General features: G+C 46.3%; 8 protein-coding genes across 9 annotated transcripts; 5 read left to right on the top strand and 3 right to left on the bottom strand.

Moving 5' to 3' along the window:
* On the top strand, nt 1-3,547 carry BDBG_00487 (histone acetyltransferase). Its single transcript, XM_002629195.2, has 2 exons — nt 1-1,701; nt 1,785-3,547. Exon 1 carries the CDS (start codon nt 330-332, stop codon nt 1,455-1,457), a length of 1,128 nt encoding a protein of 375 aa, XP_002629241.1. The 5' UTR covers nt 1-329; the 3' UTR covers nt 1,458-1,701; nt 1,785-3,547.
* Nucleotides 1,576-4,053, bottom strand: BDBG_00486 (T-complex protein 1 subunit zeta). The gene is made up of 7 exons (XM_002629194.2): nt 3,761-4,053; nt 3,616-3,710; nt 3,541-3,562; nt 3,431-3,472; nt 3,356-3,376; nt 3,111-3,284; nt 1,576-3,058 (listed from the first exon to the last, which is right to left on the bottom strand). Exons 1-7 carry the CDS (start codon nt 3,800-3,802, stop codon nt 1,832-1,834), a joined length of 1,623 nt encoding a protein of 540 aa, XP_002629240.1. The 5' UTR covers nt 3,803-4,053; the 3' UTR covers nt 1,576-1,831.
* On the top strand, nt 3,808-6,036 carry BDBG_00485 (nucleolar protein 56). The gene is made up of 3 exons (XM_031719905.1): nt 3,808-4,289; nt 4,355-5,474; nt 5,540-6,036. The coding sequence occupies exons 1-3, from the start codon at nt 4,126-4,128 to the stop codon at nt 5,561-5,563; spliced, it is 1,308 nt and encodes a 435-aa protein (XP_031575823.1). The 5' UTR covers nt 3,808-4,125; the 3' UTR covers nt 5,564-6,036.
* A 34-nt stretch (nt 6,037-6,070) lies between these two features.
* On the top strand, nt 6,071-7,629 carry BDBG_00484 (uncharacterized protein). Its single transcript, XM_002629192.2, has one exon. It carries the CDS (start codon nt 6,293-6,295, stop codon nt 7,082-7,084), a length of 792 nt encoding a protein of 263 aa, XP_002629238.1. The 5' UTR covers nt 6,071-6,292; the 3' UTR covers nt 7,085-7,629.
* Nucleotides 6,876-8,041, bottom strand: BDBG_00483 (uncharacterized protein). Its single transcript, XM_002629191.2, has 2 exons — nt 7,651-8,041; nt 6,876-7,584 (listed from the first exon to the last, which is right to left on the bottom strand). The coding sequence occupies exons 1-2, from the start codon at nt 7,988-7,990 to the stop codon at nt 7,325-7,327; spliced, it is 600 nt and encodes a 199-aa protein (XP_002629237.1). The 5' UTR covers nt 7,991-8,041; the 3' UTR covers nt 6,876-7,324.
* BDBG_00482 (DNA polymerase epsilon catalytic subunit A) lies at nt 7,991-15,484 on the top strand. Its single transcript, XM_002629190.2, has 3 exons — nt 7,991-9,036; nt 9,104-9,240; nt 9,296-15,484. The coding sequence occupies exons 1-3, from the start codon at nt 8,429-8,431 to the stop codon at nt 15,247-15,249; spliced, it is 6,699 nt and encodes a 2,232-aa protein (XP_002629236.1). The 5' UTR covers nt 7,991-8,428; the 3' UTR covers nt 15,250-15,484.
* Nucleotides 15,485-15,520: 36 nt separating this feature from the next.
* On the top strand, nt 15,521-17,928 carry BDBG_00481. 2 transcript variants are annotated; one of them, XM_031719904.1, is made up of 5 exons: nt 15,521-15,717; nt 15,811-16,086; nt 16,159-16,249; nt 16,337-16,667; nt 16,757-17,928. In XM_031719904.1, exons 2-5 carry the CDS (start codon nt 15,907-15,909, stop codon nt 17,397-17,399), a joined length of 1,245 nt encoding a protein of 414 aa, XP_031575822.1. In that variant the 5' UTR covers nt 15,521-15,717; nt 15,811-15,906; the 3' UTR covers nt 17,400-17,928. The 2 variants fall into 2 exon arrangements, with proteins under 2 accessions (XP_031575822.1, XP_031575821.1); XM_031719903.1 differs by having other exon boundaries at nt 15,805-16,086.
* Nucleotides 17,707-20,000, bottom strand: BDBG_00480 (ammecr1 family protein). Its single transcript, XM_002629188.2, has 2 exons — nt 18,957-20,000; nt 17,707-18,850 (listed from the first exon to the last, which is right to left on the bottom strand). The coding sequence occupies exons 1-2, from the start codon at nt 19,553-19,555 to the stop codon at nt 18,358-18,360; spliced, it is 1,092 nt and encodes a 363-aa protein (XP_002629234.1). The 5' UTR covers nt 19,556-20,000; the 3' UTR covers nt 17,707-18,357.
* Nucleotides 20,001-22,508: the final 2,508 nt, after the last annotated feature.

Raw genomic sequence — 22,508 nt, 5'->3', positions numbered from 1 at the left:
CTCCCTCCTTTTTATTTGGGGGGGGCCGGGACATGTTGCAGGTGTGGCCCTCCAAACCCAAGGACTGCTTATTTATTCGACTCGCGCTTAAATTGCAGACTCGGTGAATAACCAGTTAGCCAGTGAACAGTTGACCTGAATACCAATAGCAACAAGACCCTCCGACTCGTTTTAGTGAGGTATCAGAAGTACCCGCTGTCGACATGCGACATTTCACGCTTCCGCCACGTTAAATCCCCGAAACCTCCCACCCCACCCACCCAGAACAATTGCGGTATCCAGCGAACCCTCCCCTGTCGCATTGTGTACCACAAAGGGTCCACGTCATCATGTCTGCAAATGAGCATTCCGCTGCCTCCCGCGCCTCCTCCAAACCAGCAAGCCCCGACCGCAACGTCAAAAACGTCGTATTGGGCAACGTCCTTTTCAAGACTTGGTTTCACTCCCTATATCCGGAGGAGCTGGTTGGGAAGGACACGGATAGATTATATGTCTGCCGATGGTGTTTCCGGTACTCATGTGACAAAGATGCGTATCTAGACCACACCCGCCTCTGCGAGCACAGGTGCACGCCGCCCGGTACAAAAGTTTACGACTGGCGGGGGTATTCTGTGTGGGAGATTGATGGGGAGGATCATAAGCTCTACGCACAGAATCTTTCCTTGTTTGCGAAACTCTTCCTGGATCATAAATCTGTTTTCTTCGACGTATCCTCCTTCCTCTACTATATCCTCGTCTTCACCAACCCGCGGGACGCCAATGATTATCATGTGCTGGGCTACTTTTCAAAAGAGAAAATGTCATGGGATGCGAACAATCTGGCATGCATCCTGATTTTCCCACCCTACCAGCATAAACAACTAGGCAAGCTACTTATGGGTGTAAGTTATAAACTTAGTGCGTGGGAGTGGGAAGGGGGGATGATTGGCGGTCCAGAACGACCACTCAGTGAGATGGGACGGAAGAGCTACGTAAGATTTTGGGAGGAAAGGATCTCGAGATTTTTCCTGTTAGGCCCGCCTGGTGCTGATCCTTATGGGCGGAAGATTGCATCCGCATTGTCCTCGTCCAGGCCGATAGCTGGAGGCTCCAAGGGTGCGAAGAGGAAACATGCTCGGGAGGAGATGACAGTGCGCGAAATTGGCCAAGCAACAGGAATGCTCGTTGAAGATGTCATTACTGCATTAAAAGAGATGAGGATCGTGGAGCAAGAAAAGTCGGGGAAGAAACGTAAAAGAGCTCCCTTGCCGTCCTCGACCACAACTACGACTACGACAACTGGCTCTGTAGATGCGGATGCTGCTGAGGCTGCGGTGGTAAGGAAACAAAGTGTTTTGGAGTGGGCTAAGATTCATAGAGTTGATTTAAGGGATCCAGTTGCAGAAGAAGGATTCTTGGGTGAATGGGCGCCTGAGGACGAAGACCAGGAGGACCAGGAGACAGATGGCGGCGTTTAATGCGTTGGAGCATATTATATACAAGGTATGGTGGGAATAGAACGGCGTTATGTCTTTAGGCGTTTCGTTAGTTGGTTTGGGAAATGTTACGAGTTAGGAAGATACCCGATGTCCATACCCCCAATTTCATGAATACTCTTTCGTCTTTTACGTGAACGCTATACTCAAGTTGTAAAGCAAAATATATTAACTTACATATTGAAAGTAGTGAGCGCAGAGATTGGTTTCATTTTGAAAATGAAGTGTAAGCATGACTAACAACTTTTCGTTCATTGCATTATTTAAGATACCTAGCTAGGTAACTGATGAGCATCTATGCGAATACAGCAGCTATTTATCATGCATCTATTCCCGCCCTTCTTAATATCCCTAGATTACTCATCCATTCCAGCGGGACCGCCGGACCTTGACATCTGTCTTGCCTTGAGAAGTTCGTCGCAAAGCAGGAGGTTCGACGCAATACCGGCACTTGAGGCGACGCAGTTCCTCAGAACCCTGAAGGAGTCAAATACGCCTTCCTGGACCGGATCCATCGGGTCGCCTGTCGTGAGGTTAAGTCCGACAACATTTCCTTCACTCTGTTCGTCCTGCAATGCCGCAAGCGAGTCTTGAATATCGTGGCCGGAGTTCGCTGCGAGGGTTTTGGGAATAATGAGAAGGGCGTCAGCGAAAGCGCTAACACCATATTTGGCTTTGCCCTTGACTGTTCTCCTGAACGCTTCGGACGAAAGATGAGCAGCGCAGGCGACCTGGAATGCACCGGCTCCTGGAACAACGCAGCCATCCACTATTGTGTTATAGACGGAGCGGAGACCATCCCGAACAGCTTCGGTGATCTGTGTGATCGTGTGCTGGTTGGGACCCTTGATGAGGATGGTAACGGATTTCGGATCCTTGACCTCTTCAACGAATGTGAACTTCTCCTCACCCAGCTGATGTTCATACACTAGACCTGCCCACCCTAGATCTTCAGGCTTAAGGTCGTCAACGCTGTTCTGCGCAGTGCCACCGCATACCAGTTGCAACCGTTCCATATTTCGACGTTTTGCTCTACGCAGTGCAAGTATTCCGTTCTTGACAAGCACATCCAAGCTCAAAGGATCGATACCCTTTTGGTTAATAACAACGAATCCTTTCTTTGGATCATCGCCGCAAACTTGTTTCTTCAGTTCGACAATCTTGCGCAGCTTCGAGTCCACAAATTTCCTTTCGCTTTCAACCAGCTTATCTCTTTGCTCAGCGGTGGAATAATAGAAACCGGAGTTAATTTCAGACTTTTCATATTCCAGACTAACGTTCAACGTCAAAATAAAGGCATTCTCGACACGTTTTGGCATATCTGGGTGACGCGCTCCATGGTCCAAGGCTAGACCTCGAATGAGTTGGGTATCTGACGCGGTCCGATGTTGCATCTTCATGATTTCGATCATATGAAGATCAGGTTTATTAGGAGGCCTGTGAATGGCAAGCACCGCATCGACAATAGAAGGGGTCAACTTCTCGGCTAAGGCACCGTTCAATTTCGTGGAGAGGGAGGTTCGGGCAACGGAGAGGAGAAGTTCCCTGTCGATTTCTCTCTGAAGTTTGAACGAGTCAAGAAACTGCAAAGTTGTTAGAATTCGTATTTAACATGACCCTAAACTAAAACCATACCTTAAGTGCTTCGGCTTTAGCAATTTCATATCCGTCCGTCAGCACACGCGGGTGCAAACCTTCGGATAGATATCGATCAGCTTGCTTGAGCAACTCCCCGACAAGTAGAACCACTGATGTTGTGCCATCTCCAGTAATATCGTCTTGTGCCGTAGCCGCGCGCGCAATCATGACCTACACAATATATTAAAAGCAATGAAATACAAGGCGGGTGGTGGACGGGGGGTAGTGTGGCGGCATCTTACAGCTGTAGGGTTTTGAATTTGCTATATCAGTAAGTTAGCAAATAAATCCGTAAATAGGAGGGAAGAGGTACAAACCATTTCTCGAAGAAGCACGTTCCCATCCTTTGTAAGTTTGATCTATTTTACAAGTCATCAGTATCAGTGCACAGGAGCATCGTGGGATGCATATATCTCCATATTCGTACCGCACCAGCCCCGTCAACCAACCTGTATTCGACTTGTTAGTAGGCTATTAACGAAATTCAGGGAACCTGACGTACATCTTTATAGTCCCTGATGGACCAAGGTTCGATTTCAGGACATCTTGAAGCCCCTCGCCGGCGCTGATGTTGACCCTCAAAGCTTCCCCTCTCCGCTAGAAGAAGTTAGCCAAGGCACATTGGAACTGGACGCCTGGAGTCTTACTCGTGATTCCGCCTTTGGATTTAGCAGTTGAGTCGCAGACATGATGTCTGAAGTAGGGGTTATTCGAAATGCGACCCTTGAAGTCAACAATAGCAGACAGTAAATGTGGCGATGCGGTGATGTGGGAATTTGGTCACTTATTTAAGCTTCTTTTTGGGAAATCCCACATTGAGGTTCCGCGCTAGTGCGATCAGGGACGAAAAAATAGAGCTGCAAAATATTTGCCCTTCCCGAACCAACTCCATCGCAACTTTCATCGCTTTCGGCCTCATCGGCCTGTCAACCACTCTAATCGGTCTATTTCGTGCGTGGGTTGGAAGTCATTTCTATTTCAATTATTTTTTTTAATCGATTATACCCCTGCGATGGCCGATTTTCTCCTCTTCGAGGGCCCAATGGGCTACTCGATTTTCAAGGTTGTCCACCAGGCCGATACTGTGGGAAATCAACTGAAGGAAGTGCAAGAGAACCTACAGGACCTTGCGAAATTCGGGAAGATGGTTGAATTGACGAGTTTCTTGCCCTTTGAGTATGTCTCCCAATCGATATTTTGGAGCGTATACAATGCAATTTTACCTGACACTTTTTGCAAAGAAACAACAAACAGGCCCTTGGCGAAATCAACGACATTTCGGAAGGTGTTGCCTCAGAGACACTCGTTTCGTTCTTGGACTTGAACTTGCCGAAACCGAATAAGAAAAAGAAGGTTGTGCTGGGTCTGTCTGATAAAGCCCTCGCTGGAAGCATCAAGGCGGCGTTCCCGTTTGTGGAGTGCGAAACTGGAGACACTAGTGATGTTGTTCAGGATATGCTACGAGGTATTCGACTACATGCGGGCAAACTTCTTAAGCAGCTCCGTGAAGGCGATCTAAACACTGCCCAGCTTGGTCTCGGTCACGCGTATTCAAGAGCCAAGGTCAAGTTCTCAGTACAGCGCGATGACAACCATATCATCCAGGCAATCGCGATTCTTGACCAGCTCGATAAAGCAATCAATACCTTCTCTATGAGGGTCAGGGAATGGTATTCGTGGCATTTCCCCGAGCTCATCAAAATTGTATCGGACAATCAGCGCTACGCCCGTGTCGCGCTTTTTGTCCAGAATAAGAAGGATCTGACGGAGGAAAAGCTACACGATTTGGCTGCCATTGTGGATGATGATGAAGGTATTGCCAGGAGTGTTATTGATGCGGCCAAGCACAGTATGGGTCAAGATATCTCACCAACTGACATGGAAAATGTACTTGCTTTTGCTAAGCGTGTTGTGAGCTTGTCGACTTATCGCAAAAACCTGCACGCCTATTTGGTATCAAAGATGAGCGTCGTTGCGCCAAACTTGGCAGCGCTGATTGGCGAAGTTGTCGGTGCGCGGTTGATTTCGCATGCGGGTAGTTTGACCAACCTCTCTAAATACCCAGCCTCCACCGTCCAGATTCTCGGTGCGGAGAAAGCTCTTTTCAGAGCTTTAAAGACCAAGGGAAATACCCCCAAGTACGGATTACTTTACCATTCGTCTTTCATTGGCCGCGCCGGTCCCAAGAACAAAGGCAGAATCTCCAGATTCTTGGCCAACAAGTGCTCCATCGCATCGAGGATTGATAACTTCTCCGAAACACCGTCCACCAAGTTTGGCAACGCCCTTAGGCAGCAGGTCGAGGAAAGACTGGAATTTTACGCCACTGGAGCTGCACCAACTAAGAATGAAGTTGCAATGGTATGTATTGTTTTCACTACTCGATGCTGATATAATTACATGTGCTGACTTGTTTTTGTTTGCAGAAAATGCCATGGACTCTGTTTTAGCGGACATCGAAGTGGATGGCGCAGATAGTGATGTAGAGATGAAGGATTCAAGTGAGGTGGTCGAGAAGAAGAGCAAGAAGGAGAAGAAGGAAAAGAAGGAAAACAAAGACAAGAAGGAAAAGAAAGAGAAGAAGTCTCGAAAGTCCGATGTCGGCGAAGCAGAGGAGACCCCGAAAAAGAAGAGAAAGCGGGATAGCGAAATAGGATCGTCCAAGAAGAAGTCGAAAGCGTGATTATGTGTATTCCATTGTCAACTGGGTGTATTTTGCTGCATTGGGGCGTTGTAAACGGATGTTCGATATGTGCTATTTTGTCTCTTGTTTTCTATGGTCTTGAAAAGGGTTTCGCATTTTGTCAAATATATTTAGTCCGGTGTTTTGTTAATTTTGAATTTGATTCTTTTAACTAGTTATTGAAGAATAGTATCCATTTTCGAGTTCTTTATTTGTGTGGACAAGTGACGAAGAATGCAGGGTTTAGTATTATGTGGATTCTGTCAGATGTCTTCGTCACGGCTCAACGGGCGTGGTCGTCGATCCTGACACTGTCTCATTCTTCGTCTTCTTGACTCCTCTCCCTATTCCCCATCTTTCCAACTCCAGCGACTCATCATGGACCCCTCGTTTAACACAGGTGGCTGTTCACCATGCCTTTCCTCCTTGTGATCAGCAACCCCTGATCGCTAAAAGTCTAGAATTCCACCACATCATTTCCTAATGCCCCACCACAATGATGACCGGAATTCTGACTCCCCACAAGTCACCGAAGCGCAAACGCGATGACATAGACTATAGGTTAAGGACTGCTTCAACGTCCCCTGCTTCTTCTGTTACGTCGATAAGCGCAAAGGATGATCACCTTGATGATGAATGTAGCCCTGCCATTGGGGGGAATAGTCCCCAAATCTCAGTAGCGGGTGAGCTGGGAGAGCTTGACCTGCACGGAACTTCTACCCATAGGTTTGAGAGCGCAAGCCATGGTGCGTCAGATGACAAACAGATGACAGATAAAATGGACGAGGAGCCATCTGTACAAGGCACAATAAACATCGATGCGGCACCGACTGTAACCCCTACCGACACCAAGGAAAAAGAGAAGATACCCCTCGCATCACCAGATGGCGGAGACTTGCAAGCTACGAGCGCAGCTCCGGCACGGCAACAATCCAAACACAGCTCACAACAAAAACACAGGTCCCGTCAAAAATCTCCACCACTTTCAGGCGATGTCAATGAAAACCCGTTTACTTGGCGCGACTCGGAAATAACGGGGTATGCACCTACTGATCCGAACGATGATGGGTACGGAATTAACGGAATTGGTTTCAAGCCCACAGCTGCGATTGTGTGGGATAGATCACAGAGAAGGAAAAAGCAGGTGGCAGAATGGAAGAGCCGTGAGGCGAGGGAGGCGAGAGAGATGCGGAAATCACGCCGTGATGGGATTCTTGCGGACGAGCATGTGGAAAACAAAATACAGGTCTATAAAAAGGTCAAATTTGACATAGCTACGGAGGATTAACAATCGGATACGTTTGAGCTGGATATGTCGACTGTGCCATGCCAACTTCAGAGGCATTCGGAAACCAGATTAAGAATCTCGTTCCATTGTTATGAAATCATATGCATGTCTAATATACAGAAATTGTGGAGTGCCACATGGCTATGTTTTATACAAATGAGATATATCCTTTCACTCCGGCTTTCCCCCAACATACTGGAATGACACAATAACTCCCGACTCTTGCGCCTGTATGTATGCCTACCAAAACTTGTAATTCGACAGATTTGTCCAGCTTTTGCGCCGCCGCTCCTCTTCTGCCGCTGCCGCTTCTGCCTCCGCCTTTGCCCGCTCTCGTTCCTTTAGTTTCTTAATTTTGAGATCTCGCATAAGTTCCACAGCCTCTTTAATCCCGTCACGTTCCTGAACCCTTCGCCGCTGGCAAAATTCATACATTCCTATGGAGGCAACTGCGAAGGTTCCAACGGCCCAATTACAGGCTGGCCATGCTGCGCGAAGTCCTATTTCATTGTACGAATGGAGTCAGCATGGGAGAATCTCTGATAGTTGGATTACTGATCACTTACCACCAAGCACTGCTTTGAGACTGCCAACGCCAAAACCGGCGCCAATGCCAACTAGGAGAGAGTCGCGCGCACAAGGCACTTTGTAAAACGATAGTAGCCTATCTAAAGACATTGACTGGAAGGCATCTCTAAATGACGCAGCTTTCGGCTTTCCTCCCGCCGAGTTATATGCTCCAGGAATCAGGTTAATGGGTTCTTCCGGGTTTCCAAACTCCTCCCACATCTTCGCCGCCTGCGACTTGGGGAACTCATGTTTCGGTTTCTTGGTAGGTGAGAATTCTGGAGGGACATTGGAGGTGTCTCCCGTTGGAGATTGTGTATCCCGTGAGTCTTCCGCCATATCGACGTTGCGCTGGACAGCAATGTCACCGTTAGCTAATGAAACGTCTACCGCCAACCAGGTGACGATTCAGACCCGGCAGCTAGTTATTCCGGGCTTGGCAGGCTATTTGTGAACAAACTATTGGCTCCCAATTTAACCCTAAAAGGGATAATTTGTCCGAGATCGCCGAACTTGACGCGACGCGAAACGCGATGAGAGACAATAATTCTACCGTCAGATCGAAGCACAAGCACATTGACAAAAGAATCCCGAGCTGTCATTTGTACGATTGGTAACGCCTATTTTCCTTGTTACGATAACTGTTTTTTCTTTTCTCTTCTTTCTCAATGGATCTATAATTGTCTTATTTCCCCCGTGTGTTTGCGTAGAGTGACAATACTCGATCGATTCTTTCTCTTGTTCGCAGCTATCGGCGAGCCATAGAACGCTACAGATATGACTTTACGAAAACCCAGCAAGTATGGGACTAAATTCAGATCGAGCTCGGCATCCTTCAATCCAAAGCGCGCGAAAACCATCGGATCCTCTTCCCTTAGATCAACCGAAGCGACATCGCAAGATGAGAAGTACCAGGCAGTTAGGCTGGCAAACAGCATTGACGAGACAATGGGGTTCCCCAGGTTCGAATCTGGAAAACCAAGGACTGGTTGGCTAATTAACATGCACAGCACCATAATAGAGGACCCAAAGGTGCCTGGAGGACGGGCTGGTGTTGAATACTACTTCCTGGAAGACAATGGGACCAGTTTCAAAGCCACAATCGAATATGATCCGTACTTCTTGATCGCGACGAAGAGAGGTCATGAGATTGAGGTAGAGGAATGGTGCAAAAGGATGTTCGAAGGCATGGTGAAAAGCGTTAAGCTGGTTGAGAAGGAAGATCTCCAGATGCCGAATCATCTCCTCGGTCACAAGCGGAGGTTCCTGCAACTTAGCTTTGCTAATGTTGGAGACTTGCTGGGAGTCCGTAAATCGATATTACCACTTGCGCAAAAAAATAAGAAGAATGTGAATTCCATGGACACATACGCGGAGATGGCTAGGTTCGTTTCTCTATGCGTCACAACGTGACTCCGCCCTTTTCTGCCTTTCGCTAACGGGACAATATAGCGCAAATGTTGGATTTGACCTTTTCGACGAAGAAGTTAATGATAAACCTCAAAATGCATTTATAGATGCTGGCGAGTATATTGTTGACATTCGAGAGTATGATGTTCCCTATCACGTTCGAGTTTCTATTGATAAAGGTATACTCCGCTGTTGCCGTTTGTTACGTTGAATTTGTCTCACATCCACCGTTAGATATTCGGATCGGAAAGTGGTATACAGTCCAGTCGAAGAACGGGGTAATTTCTTTAAGCTGTATTGAGGACCGGCTTACGCGAGCGGACCCTGTTGTGTTAGCTTATGACATTGAGACGACCAAGCTACCTCTGAAATTCCCTGATGCGGTTATCGACCAGATAATGATGATATCGTACATGATTGACAGACAAGGGTATCTCATAACGAATAGGGAAATCGTGTCTGAAGATATTGACGATTTCGAGTATACGCCGAAGCCCGAGTACGATGGCCCGTTTACTATATTTAATGAACCAGATGAAAAGAGGGTTATCGAACGCTTCTTTGCTCATATTAAGGAGGTGAAACCTACTGTAATTGCAACTTACAACGGTGACTTCTTTGACTGGCCGTTTGTTGAGGCTCGAGCTAGCGTGCAAGGGATTGACATGTATGCTGAAATTGGGTTTCGGAAGAATAGTGAGGATATCTACCAAAGCAACTATTGCGTTCATATGGATTGCTTTGCATGGGTCAATCGAGACAGCTACCTCCCTCAAGGAAGTCGAGGTCTTAAAGCCGTCACTGTGGCGAAATTGGGCTATGATCCCGACGAGCTTGACCCAGAGGTCATGACAAGATACGCGAGCGAACGCCCCCAGACGTTAGCTGAATATTCCGTTTCCGATGCCGTGGCAACATATTACCTCTACATGAAATACATCCATCCTTTTATTTTCTCTCTCTGTACGATTATTCCTCTTAACCCCGACGACGTCCTCCGTAAAGGCACCGGAACCCTCTGTGAGATGTTACTTATGGTTCAAGCATACAGAGGGAACATCATTTTGCCAAACAAACAGACAGAGCCTCCCGAAGCGTTCTGGAACGGCCATTTGTTGGATTCTCAAACTTATGTCGGAGGTCATGTGGAAAGTATTGAAGCCGGCGTTTTCAGGAGCGATATTCCAGTCAATTTCACCATCGAGCCAGCTGCAATTGAGGAGCTTCTTCGAGATCTTGATGCCGCTTTGCAATTTAGTATCGTTGTGGAGGAGAAAAAGTCTCTTGATGATGTTACTAATTATGATCAGGTTAAATCTCAAATTATAGAAAAGTTGCTCAATCTAAAGGAGACGCCGAATAGGAACGAGAGACCATCGATATACCATTTGGACGTTGCATCCATGTATCCTAACATCATGACCACCAACCGCCTTCAGCCAGACTCTATGATCCAGGAGTCTGACTGTGCGGCGTGTGATTTTAATCGACCAGGGAAAACATGCGATAGACGTATGCCTTGGTCTTGGAGAGGTGAATATATTCCCGCAAAGCGGGATGAATATAATATGATTCGACGCGCTGTGACAAACGAGAAATTCCCGGGTAAAACAAAAAAGAGCCCAATGAGGGGGTTTGAAGAACTGACCACGAGCGAACAAGCTGCCATTGTGAAGAAGCGGTTGCAGGACTACAGCAAAAAGATATACCACAGATTATACGAAAGCAAAACCATTCAGCGGGAAGCCATCATCTGTCAGCGGGAAAATCCCTTTTACGTTGATACAGTTCGAAATTTTAGAGACCGGCGTTATGACTTTAAAGGTCAACAGAAAGTTTGGAAGGGCAAGGCCGACACGCTAAAGGCTGCTGGAGCTCCCGCAGTTGAAGTTGAGGAGGCCAAAAAAATGATTATCCTTTTTGATTCCCTCCAACTGGCACACAAGGTCATTTTGAACAGCTTTTATGGATATGTTATGCGAAAAGGTTCACGCTGGTACTCAATGGAAATGGCAGGCGTGACATGTCTTACTGGCGCCCATATTATCCAGATGGCCAGGGAATTAATAGAACGGATTGGCCGCCCATTGGAACTCGACACCGATGGCATTTGGTGTATGCTTCCAGGAACGTTTCCTGAAAATTTCGCCTTCACTTTAAAAAATGGGAAAAAATTGCCAATCTCATACCCTTGCGTCATGCTCAACCATCTGGTTCACGGACGATTTACCAATCACCAATACCAAACGCTCGCGGACCCGAAAACTTTCAGATACGAGACGCATAGCGACAACTCTATCTTTTTCGAGGTGGACGGTCCTTACAGAGCTATGATCCTTCCAACATCGAAAGAGGAAAACAAGAATCTTAAGAAACGATACGCCGTTTTTAATCATGACGGTTCTCTTGCTGAACTTAAAGGTTTCGAGGTCAAACGAAGAGGAGAGCTGAAACTGATCAAGATCTTCCAAACCCAGATTTTCAAGTTCTTCCTGGAAGGCACGACTCTTGCTGAAACCTATGCGGCTGTAGCTGAGGTTGCGAATAGATGGCTTGATGTTCTACATATGCACGGAACAACCTTGGCGGACGAGGAACTCATCGACTTAATTTGCGAAAACAGAAATATGTCCAAAACATTGGAGGAATATGGCAACCAAAAATCTACGTCAATCACCACCGCGAAAAGACTTGCAGGGTTTTTGGGAGATCAGATGGTGAAAGACAAAGGTCTGAACTGCAAATATATCATATCTGCAAAGCCAAAGAATTCTCCTATTACTGACCGCGCCGTACCTGTGGCGATATTTTCCGCCGAGTATAACGTTAAACGTTTCTTCCTACGGAAATGGTTAAAGGATGATCCTGGAGATATGGACCCGCGCACGATCATTGACTGGGACTATTATCTTGAACGATTAGGCTCTGTGATTCAAAAGCTCATAACCATTCCTGCTGCTCTCCAAAAAGTCCGAAATCCCGTTCCACGAATACCTCATCCAGAGTGGCTCCAACGACGAATAAATATCAAAGACGACAAGTTGAAACAAAAGAAGATGACTGACTTGTTCGACAAAACCCCGTTATCTGATCTACCGACCAACATAATGGATCATCGTTTACCGGCCAGCGGATATATTGAAGATATCGTCTCGCAGTCGGCACAAAAACATAAGCAAAACGCAGTTAATAAGAGTGGACAAAAGAGAAAAGTACCTGAGAACTCAACAAGCCAAGTGGACCCATTCGCTAGCCTTCCAACGACAATGCCATCCATTACTGAAGACTACGAAGAATGGTTGAAGTATCAAAAACAGAAATGGAAAATCCAAAAACAGGCTCGAATCCGCCGGCGAAAGCTCTTTGGTGAGAGAACGAGCACGACCACTAACGCGATTGGTAACTTCTTCCGGAACCAGGCTGAACTTGTTTATGTTAAAACATGGCAAATCTTGCAGCTCAAAGAAACTGATATCCCTGGCGAAGTTAGAATGTTTGTGCTCATTGACCACAAGATACACGCGCTTACAATCAAGGTGCCACGGCACATCTTCATTAACCTAAAGCGTGATGACCTTCCTGATGTCGATTTGGCTGGTTGTTCTGTGGAAAAAGTCAACCATTCGTTACCCAATGGTCACCCATCTGTCCATTTATTCAAAATAACTATGCCAGAAGACACTTATCTGAAAGAAGCTGACAAAATTTCTATATTGTTAAACCATCCGAGTGTCGAAGGAGTCTATGAGAAGAAGGTCCCTTTGAGCATTCGGGCTGTTTTAAAACTTGGCACACTTTGTACCTTCGATGAGACTCAACGGGGAGTTTTGGGAGAAGGTCTTGAAAATGGGTTCGAACTTTCGACACTTTTGCGCGCGGAACAACCAACGCAAAAGTACTTGGTGGACCCTTCTTTGGAGTATATATTTCTCTACCACGTTGTCTCTGGTGACAGACAAGTTTTCACTCTTTGCTCGAGCCGGAATGAGGAAGCCCATATTGTGATTCTTACACGGCTGAGAGAGGTGCAAGGTTTTCCGAACGTCGATAAGATATACAGGGAAGCGCTCGAGAAGAAAATCGAGGAGCATGCGGGCGAATCTTGGCAACAGATCTTCGACTATCAAGATAATATCCATTTCAAGATAACTCAAGTAACGACGAGGAGGAAGGCCCTCCTTGAGGTTGGCGATCTAATCAAGAAATTCCGAAACGAAAGCAATCAGGCAATTATGCTGGTCGTTCAGTCTCCCCAAAGGCGCCAATTGATGCAGGAGATACCGATAATCAAAGAACATCCGGTTCTTCCTCTAAGATCCGAGGCATCAGATAACGATCTGCCCCCTCTCGGCTGGCAATCCTTTGTTGCGAAGCAAATAGTAATGCACTATTTAGCTCTGGACTCATGGCTATTCCATCTTGGTGAACTAGCAAGATATGGCGATGTGCCTATCTGCAATTTAGAAAAGGACGATCCCAAGTATTTGATTGATATTGCATACGCAAGACGGCTGGAACAAAATAAAATAGTCCTATGGTGGTCTCCTTCACCCCTCCCGGACCATGCCGGTTATGAAAAGGATGACATCCTTGGACCGATGCAGAAGGTGGATATGCCCTCAAGGAACACTCCAGGGGCCTATTCCTCTGTCTGCATTGAACTCGAAATCCGGAACCTCGCAATCAATACAATTCTCACTTCATCTCTGATCAACGAACTTGAGGGAAGCGAATCTACTTTGTTGAATCCTGTTACGCCGAACGAAGCGGGAGCTTCGGACGGAACAGGCGTGTTATATTCGGATACTGCCTTCGCTTCAGCAGGCATTCTTGTCTTGCGTGACTTGGTGAAGTCTTGGTGGGCGGAGGCCTGTCAAGGAAATGGAATGGCTGATATCATGGTCCAACATTTGATTCGATGGGTGGAGAGTTCGGACTCTTTCCTCTATGACCGGTCACTACATTACCATGTGCAAATGATGTCTAAGAAGGCATTTCAACAACTGATGACTGATTTCCGACGAGTGGGTTCCCAGATAATCTTCGCCAGCCCTAGTCGATTATTACTTCAAACTACCAAGGCTGAAGTGGGGAACGCGTACGCTTACAGTCAGTATATCCTCAAATCAATAAAGGAGAAGCCACTCTTTCATTTCCTGGATTTGGAAATCAAGGAGTACTGGGATTATCTTGTTTGGTACGACGAATTCAATTTCGGTGGGAAGGGTTGTCAAGAGGTCGTTGAAGCTGAGAACCAAGAACTTGAAACAGTCATGCATTGGCAGCTGAGCAAGTTCCTCCCAACACCCTTACAATCCGTCTTCCTCGAATGGGTGGTTGAGTACATTGAACTCATGCATGGGCTGAAGCGACCCGCTATTGATAGCGGAGGGGCAGACCCTCCTAGAGCCACGCAGCTACCGTTCCAATCAATTACTGACCTTGACTCTGGGGAGATGACTTCAATACTCACCGAATCGTTCTCCAAGCCACTAAAGAGGCAAATTGCAGGGCTCATACGGCGACAACGTGATGAGCTCCTTCATCCTGAACTGGCCTCCGACTATGTATTCCCCACACTCCCTGGCGCATCATGGCGTGCAACAAAACCCGAACGCAACCCAACACTTGAGTTGGTTAAATCCCTCATGCAAGTTCTGAGCCTCTGTAAGACCACTACTCTGGAAACGCGACTCCTTCGGCGCGAACTGCTCGCCCTGTTCGAGGTTAAAGAATTCAGTGATGCGGGGAGGTTCGAAAATCCAAGCGGGAGTCTCAAGATTCCACAGTTGATATGCAATCATTGTACCATGACGCGGGATTTGGACTTATGTCGAGATGGTGATATATTACCCGAGAATGACGCCGAAAGCATTAGTGCCGGAAGTAAACCTTGGTGCTGTTTGTCTTGCGGCACCGAATATGACCGCCTTTCTTTGGAGGAGCGCCTAATCGGACAGGTACAGGGCCTTGTCGTGGAATGGCAAACACAAGACCTGAAATGCTCGAAATGCGGGAGCCTCCGAGTGAGCGAATTCATGGAGCACTGTTCATGTAGCGGGAGTTGGATTGCGACGGTGGACCTGAGTGGGATCGAAATGAGGTTGAGTCTTTTCAAGAGCGTAGCCGAATTTTATGGGCTAAAGATGCTGACGACTGTTACGAATGGCGTTTTGGAGAGGATGTAGATATTCATTCCATTTTTCTTCCTTGCTTCTGCTTGTGTACTAGCTTCCCGGAGGATATTCTACACGGTTTGCTAGGTCTAATGTTTTAATCAAATTACGAGGCAATGGAGATTTTGCATATATTGTTTAAACGAAGAATTGAATAATTAGTAGACCTAGTTATCCCTTAGTACTTTTTATTTCTCCTGTACTCCTGTACATAATATTTGTACTCGTAGCAAGGCGCGACCTTGATCACCTGACGGCGGATTGTACTGACTCTATTCATGCTCCAGACAAACCTGAAACACCTCCAGCCGATAAAACAGCGAAAACTATTTAGCCGTTTAAAAATATCTCCTACTTGTGTGATACCTTCCATCTAGTCCTGATCCTAATTCCATTCCCCCTGCCGTTACATTTTCTTTGTCTGGTTGACAACCATCACGCCAACCCCGCCTCTGATAACGCACCAATTGCGCAGCGCATGTATGTTTTTGCACAACCTAACCCCCACTATATAATCCGGGGCAATTATTTATATGTCAATCTCATACTAACGGCACTTAACATAAGCCCTAGATCTTCTCCCTCCTGACTGCTTGACGGCCCTTAGCACAGTCCCTCGTCGCCGCATAGAGGGACTCCAACGGCTGCTTACCACAGCCCACCAACGTTATGACTCCCCAACCCCCAAGCAACCCGCGGCCACAAATCCAGCCCTGTAGATATAAAACCGGTAAAACCCTTGGAGCCGGATCGTACTCTGTGGTAAAAGAATGCGTACATATTGACACCGGCCGGTATTATGCCGCGAAGGTTATTAACAAACGATTGATGGCGGGGAGGGAACACATGGTAAATCCTATCACCTCGTGCCTTTAGCAATATCGAAAGCACTGTAGGGGACTGATAAGATCTAAGAGATAGGTCCGGAATGAAATTGCCGTGCTCAAAAGAGTGTCGATGGGACATCAGAATATTCTGACGCTGGTGGATTACTTTGAAACAATGAACAACCGTAAGTGGCTAGCTACAGTTTCCCTTGAACGCTTTCAAAACGATTTTTGGGGACAAGAGCTTATTGTATTCCTTTCCCTTTCTCTAGTGTATCTCGTCACCGATCTTGCGCTTGGGGGAGAGCTATTTGACAGAATTTGCCGTAAGGGCAGTTACTACGAGTCCGATGCAGCTGACCTGATCCGCGCAACCCTTTCCGCCGTCGCGTATCTTCATGACCACGGGATCGTACATCGAGATCTAAAACCTGAGAATCTCCTGTTTCGCACACCAGAAGACAATGCAGACCTACTAATTGCAGACTTTGGCTTATCGAGGATCATGGATGAGGAACAGTTTCATGTTCTAACCACCACCTGTGGCACCCCTGGCTATATGGCCCCAGAGATCTTTAAAAAGACCGGCCATGGGAAGCCTGTGTATGTTCTACCTCCCTCGACAACGCGCCATTTGTCATGTTAGGCACAACTAACGTGCTTATCTTGTATTTTCCTTTCGCTCTGGAAAGGGATATTTGGGCCATCGGAGTAATAACATATTTCCTCCTTTGCGGCTACACTCCATTCGATCGCGAGTCAAATCTCGAAGAAATGCAAGCCATCCTCGTTGCGGATTACTCATTTACTCCCCTCGAGTATTGGCGCGGAGTCTCCGTAACCGCCCGCGAGTTCATCAAGCGCTGCCTCACAATCGATCCCAAGGCAAGAATGACTGCACACGAAGCGCTTCAGCACCCCTGGATTAACCCACCTACCGACCCCATGGACCCATCATCGCCTATGCGCATGGGTTCTGGCGAGGATCTCTTACCTGTCGTCAAGAAGAACTTCAATGCAAGGCGCACGCTTCACAAAGCCATCGATACCGTGCGGGCAATTAACAAGCTACGAGAAGGTGGTGGACTAATGATGGAGGGCGCCATGAGTGTAGACCCCAAGCCAGAGCACGTTAATGGGAGCAATGTCGTCGATGACAGCGGGCGACAACAGCCGGATGGGGCGACGAGCGGTCATCCTGGTGATGAAGATCTCATGGAGATTGATAGTAGGGGCAACGCTAGGGGCCAAACTGAGGAACAGATCCGGCAGCAGGAGCGTAAAGTAAAAGAGACGGTTACTGGATTGTGGCAGTCGAGCTCAAATCGCCGGTGATCCTGCTGTAGAGAATTTTAAAGAGGACCTTGTGGGAGATACGTCTCTATATCTTTCGGCTCTGTTTTGCATTTGTGAATTCCCTTTCCATCTCCGCGGTGATTGGCCCTTTTCGGGCTCTTTTTCTTTTCGAAACTGAGGACTCTAGCGGAGTGACAGAATGTTTTCTTAACTCCACGTACGTCCGGACTAATAGCCTCGGAGATGCACACAAATCTCTTGTTCCCTTTTCTAGTCCAATAGTTTTTCATTCTGCTATTTTTCTCCAGCTAACATCACAGGTTTGATGGTTGTGAAACAATACACTTTTCTCTTCCCTCCTCAGAATGGAGAATATATACCAATTGCAGTGCTTTTCTTATGTGGCATCCTCCCTTGGGAATCAATTTACATCCTTGTTTTATCCTGTCAAATATTTACTACTTATTTGAGTGCAAATTATATCATTTACGGCACTGGGATTATGAGAAAATATATACACTGAAGATGAGTAAATTGACCAATGCCTAACCACGTAGCAATTCAGTTCATTGCCAGCCGAAACCCTTCCCGACGCGAAGCGAATCGTGATGGAGTGGTTTTGCGGCCGACAGCTAGAAAATGCGAGCAGCTACAAAGCTGAGTTGGGATGCTGTAGCCCAGTCTGCTGAAGTGGAAACATTACCAAAATAATTCGCGATGACAAACTCTACGCGTAATTATAATGTAAACAATTATCCGCGAGTGTCCTGTAACCGGAATAATCATATATTAAAGAAGTAGGTACCACAATCAGCCTCCATTTATGTTAGTTTAATAATATTGGAATTCTATGAATAGAAAAAGAACCGGGCAGGATATATCGGAAATCATGGGAATTAAGGATGGAGAAGAAAAAATAACATGAAAAAAGGAATTGGAGATCGAAAAGAAGAGGGGACAGAAGGGAGAAAGAACAAATAATATATCTCCAAATCATTCACATGCACGACTCTAGAAGTTCCCGTCGGCTGCCGGACGACTCCACCCACTTCCTCCACTCCTGCCATTCTGAAAAAGTGGCACTCGCCTTCAGCCCTTGATACCTAACCGTTTTAAACTCAGAAACGTCCTCCCACGGTTTCCCCGTCGCATAGTTTGCACTGGCTGATGAATTCGCAGTTCCTCGAAGAAATCTGCGTGCCACCCTACCGCCAGCACTGCTACTACTGTAGCCCTCCCAGCCTGCTTTTCTCATTAAGCTTTCCACGGCTTCTTCCTTCGTCCAGCCTTGCTCAACGGCTACATCAGGAAGGTAGGTAGCGCCTAACCGTCTTCCGCGGTATATAAAAGATATTCGTAGGCCGTGGGTGCCCAGGGTCCAGTCGAGAGCATGGGAGCAGGGTTCAAAAGAGGAGAGGAGGGTTAGAGAACAAGAAAGGGAAGGAAGTAGGGATGCTGGGATAGGCGGGAAACGCGTGTCACCGAAAGCACTGGAGCGGGTTGTTAGTTAGGAATTTCTAACTTTTAATAGATAATTGCAGTAAACGGGTCGAAAAATGTAGAGAGCAACGAGCAAATATATATTTATTAACGTACGATGTGAGTGCGTACGATTTCAAGCCAGCGGCCAGTTCCTGTGGCTCAAATGTACCTATGCAGCCGCGAAGCGATTTACGACCGCTGGTGGAGAGGGTGTTCCAGGTGACGAATAATGGGTATGACATGTCAGCAGTATCAGTTGAAAAATTTGGCGCAGCTCCTTTTGATCGTGAGAACAAAGAAGAGGCTCTTGGACTAATAGAGGTTGTAGAAGATGCGCTTGTCAAGGCGGAGCGCGAGGAGCTATGGGAGAGTGCAGAAGGGGTAGATGAGTTGGACGAGTGGGATGACGAGACCCCTTGAAGGCGGCTAATGCTAGGCAATTGCATCCTCTGAGGGGGGTTTGTAATTTCAGCTCCATCGTCAGATTCGTCGCAGTCATCGTTTCGCATTTCTGAACGATCTCCATTCGCAACCGTTTCGCCGTTGTCCAGGTGATCTGCAGGATCCTGAAAATTGGCTCGCAAAGCAAGATCTTTCGTAGATTCGAATGCTTCCCACAGGTCTTCTACCACTGCAAGACTAGGAGCATCTGTGCCGTTAAAGACAGCAGATAGACATTCAAAACAGTAGAAACATTGAGCGGGAGAAGCCATGAGGGCTGCGTCGCTGCTGGCGGGCAAGTCCGGCGAGCCCCTCTCAAGGAGAAGTAATGAGGAGAGGGGCTGCAAAGCGGTGATGAACGAGACAGGACTTGATGCCAAAAAGAGCTCTGTGGAAGCTTTGAAAATGTGTGTGATTTGTAACGAAGCAGGTGCCCACGTAGCAGAGGGGTAGTTAACTAGGGAGTTGGATATGAAAACTGGAGGCTGGGGCTTGCAAGCGTTGGCTCTCGTTCCCCGCTTCGCCAGTCTGTTTTAACTACGGAGTAGTGGTAGCTAGGACATTGGAAGTTGGCGCTTCATATATAGTTATTCTCTCGCATGTAGCCAACGCTCCAAGCCTCGCCGTCTGACTTGACACGTCGAACAAGGAAGAAGATAGCGGAAGTGAAGTACATATTCCCCGTGACTGGGAGGGAGCGCGAGGACACAATTAGCGTATTTTTTGGCGTGTATTCGTGTATTAAATATATGAAATATATGAAATAGTGTAATTTATATAATCTATTCTATTTGATCTAAGTTAACTAACTCTAATTAATATCCATATATATAACTGTCAAATGCAACCTCACTACCTCTCATTAATAGGACTCATATCTATTACGATGTTGAAGATATTCATGTTTTTCATAAAAATGAAATTAGGTATCAATACTTATTTTCAAAATTTCATTGCAGTGTGAATTCCACTAACTACGCTGTGGCACAACAACACTATTGTTGCCTGGCGGGATAAACCGCAACCATTCTCCCATTTCCCAACCATCTTCCATTTACAACGCCTTTATCTTGACCGCACTCTCGATCTTCATGGGCCGCGAATTCGTTTACCAGCACTGGATCAGTGCTCTTTTTACTGGCTATCACCTTACCTGCCCTGATGGGACTGTATGAAGGTTTTGTACAAAGTTGACTGAAAAGGCAAAGTTTGTGCCAGCAGAATGTTCGGACACAGACATTGCATGGTCTGAGGCCCAGGCGGTCTACATCTGTCAACAAATCAAGGGTGAATCAGTTGGCATGGAGGCAATTCTCAAGGTTTAACTTCAGTAAGTGATGGATTGCCGCGGCCATCGACTCTTGCACTAGTAGAGCACCCCCAGAATATCCTTCTAGCTGGGATCCCTGCAAGCGCGCTCAGTGTGCTTTGAAAGATCCATTACTGTGAACATGATAAGGATATATTTACTTCAATGAAAAGATTGCAAAGTGACATCAAAACTACTTAATGTAGTGCAGTCCTTGCAATCACAGGATTATTTCCCTGTCTCAGAAAGATATATTGTGTTCTTGGTGATGAAAAAGGTTCCTGGAGTTACACTGTGTGATTTTTGATCTTATGGCCTTGTCAAATGTGACAAGATTAGGGTTGCATTTCATAAAGGCCTATCATATGTTTTGTGCCTTTCTTATTTCTATAATTTTAATTTCTGCTTTTTTTGGACTTGGGCGGGGGCGGGGCTTTTTTGGAAGGGATTTGACTAATCCAAACTACACAGAGAAATGTACAACTTAGGCACTTGTCTGTTGAATTGTCATCTTGGAAACCTCATTTACAATGAAGAGGCAGATAAATGATATATTTTCTATCATCAATCAAGCTGTGAGATTTGTTTCATCTCTAAAACTCACTCTATATCTATGTTTTCTTGCAGTTGATTTATAGACTATGACAGTATTCTGAAGTCATTCAAGTTTCAGAAGAGAGATTATTTTCACTGACGTCTAGGTCACTGAGGTTCTTATAATTAGCATGAGTGGTAGGAACTCTCATCTTCATGTTATAACTTGAGTCTTTCAGATATGAAGTATAGGTGCAGGTGCTCTCTATTCTTTACTCTGCCAGTTTAAATTATCCTCATCCGAGCAGCAGACATCCGATCTCTCCTGATATACTCAATTATTGGTTTGAGCTCTCGCGCAGTTATGCAAAGAGTATTGTATCTCTTACAGAGTCTACAAATGTGTTCGCTATTTGTAACTGAGTTGATACATCAAATGACTAATTGGGCGTGGTCAATTCAATAGACTGTAATACAGTAATATCTTCTTACTCCATGAGCTCCTTCTTAACAGTATGAAAGTCCGCTCCATGTTCAACCCAGTTAATTTGAAGGCCCATCTGTGGGGCGGATGGGCTTGACACCAGTTTCCAAGCCTCTGAGAACTCATTTCTCACTTAGTTTGGACTTGTCCAGGTTAAAACCAGCATCTCTGGCCCTCTGTCCCCTCATTTCATGAGTTATCCTCTCCCCATTGTGCAAAAACTTGTGAGGTAAACAAAAAACTAAGATGTAAGTTTTTTCCATTGATTACGGGGAGCTCACAATAAGAATAAAAAGTGGAGGGAGATTGTAGATCTTGGTAGCAAAGCAGAGCCAAAACCAGTTGGAAAGTGAGGAATAGAAAAGGGAATGTTGAATGTTGGCAAATGTGTCCCTTTTACTACAGGTGGCCGCATCTCCCACTCCACAGGCCAGCTGAAAAGAAATCGCTCCATTGTGTAAACTTGACAGAGATGAGGAGGTATCACATCATGCTTCTTCTTAGTGGGTGGAAAGAGGGTGAGGAGGGTGAGGGAAGGGTTAAGATATAGTGGTGAGACAACTCGCGCTAATCCAGAGGGGGAAAATCTAGTAGAAATATTGTGTTCCTGGATTTCTGGATTTCTCTCCTTTTAAAATATATTGTATCTTCACTTCTGTATTTCTGCTTCTGCATTTATATTTTCATGTATCTAATTTGGTCAACACTAGCGTCAATGTCTGGGTAGGAGATACAGCTTTGGAGATAGATACTACTTACTGTTTATAAGCCGTATTCCCTGTGGGCGTTAATTTCTCCTCTGCTGTGAAAGCCAAGTGGTGATGTCGAATACTTTAACGCTTGCAAGCACCGGCCGGCGAAGCGAATCGGCTCGTTGCCACGGCCACATAGTCCATGT

Source organism: Blastomyces gilchristii, assembly GCF_000003855.2.
Source record: "Blastomyces gilchristii SLH14081 genomic scaffold supercont1.1, whole genome shotgun sequence".
Taxonomy (NCBI): Eukaryota; Fungi; Ascomycota; class Eurotiomycetes; order Onygenales; family Ajellomycetaceae; genus Blastomyces; species Blastomyces gilchristii.
This window is presented reverse-complemented; position numbering and strand designations above follow the sequence as displayed.

Bases quoted from the DNA above. Each gene is read 5' to 3' on its own strand.
- BDBG_00487 (XM_002629195.2), top strand. From the start codon at position 330: ATGTCTGCAAATGAGCATTCCGCTGCCTCCCGCGCCTCCTCCAAACCA.
- BDBG_00486 (XM_002629194.2), bottom strand. From the start codon at position 3,802: ATGTCTGCGACTCAACTGCTAAATCCAAAGGCGGAATCACGA. The intron at 3,377-3,430 runs GTTTGTACCTCT...TTACTGATATAG, and splicing joins ACGTGCTTCTTCGAGAAATG to CAAATTCAAAACCCTACAGC. The intron at 3,059-3,110 runs GTATGGTTTTAG...ACAACTTTGCAG, and splicing joins CTAAAGCCGAAGCACTTAAG to TTTCTTGACTCGTTCAAACT.
- BDBG_00485 (XM_031719905.1), top strand. From the start codon at position 4,126: ATGGCCGATTTTCTCCTCTTCGAGGGCCCAATGGGCTACTCGATTTTC. The intron at 4,290-4,354 runs GTATGTCTCCCA...CTTTTTGCAAAG, and splicing joins ACGAGTTTCTTGCCCTTTGA to AAACAACAAACAGGCCCTTG. The intron at 5,475-5,539 runs GTATGTATTGTT...TTTTGTTTGCAG, and splicing joins CTAAGAATGAAGTTGCAATG to AAAATGCCATGGACTCTGTT.
- BDBG_00484 (XM_002629192.2), top strand. From the start codon at position 6,293: ATGATGACCGGAATTCTGACTCCCCACAAGTCACCGAAGCGCAAACGC.
- BDBG_00483 (XM_002629191.2), bottom strand. From the start codon at position 7,990: ATGGCGGAAGACTCACGGGATACACAATCTCCAACGGGAGACACCTCC. The intron at 7,585-7,650 runs GTAAGTGATCAG...ACAATGAAATAG, and splicing joins TCTCAAAGCAGTGCTTGGTG to GACTTCGCGCAGCATGGCCA.
- BDBG_00482 (XM_002629190.2), top strand. From the start codon at position 8,429: ATGACTTTACGAAAACCCAGCAAGTATGGGACTAAATTCAGATCGAGC. The intron at 9,037-9,103 runs GTTCGTTTCTCT...GGGACAATATAG, and splicing joins ACATACGCGGAGATGGCTAG to CGCAAATGTTGGATTTGACC. The intron at 9,241-9,295 runs GTATACTCCGCT...ATCCACCGTTAG, and splicing joins TCGAGTTTCTATTGATAAAG to ATATTCGGATCGGAAAGTGG.
- BDBG_00481 (XM_031719904.1), top strand. From the start codon at position 15,907: ATGACTCCCCAACCCCCAAGCAACCCGCGGCCACAAATCCAGCCCTGT. The intron at 16,250-16,336 runs GTAAGTGGCTAG...CCCTTTCTCTAG, and splicing joins CTTTGAAACAATGAACAACC to TGTATCTCGTCACCGATCTT. The intron at 16,668-16,756 runs GTATGTTCTACC...CGCTCTGGAAAG, and splicing joins ACCGGCCATGGGAAGCCTGT to GGATATTTGGGCCATCGGAG.
- BDBG_00480 (XM_002629188.2), bottom strand. From the start codon at position 19,555: ATGGCTTCTCCCGCTCAATGTTTCTACTGTTTTGAATGTCTATCTGCT. The intron at 18,851-18,956 runs GTACGTTAATAA...AACCCGCTCCAG, and splicing joins AAATCGTACGCACTCACATC to TGCTTTCGGTGACACGCGTT.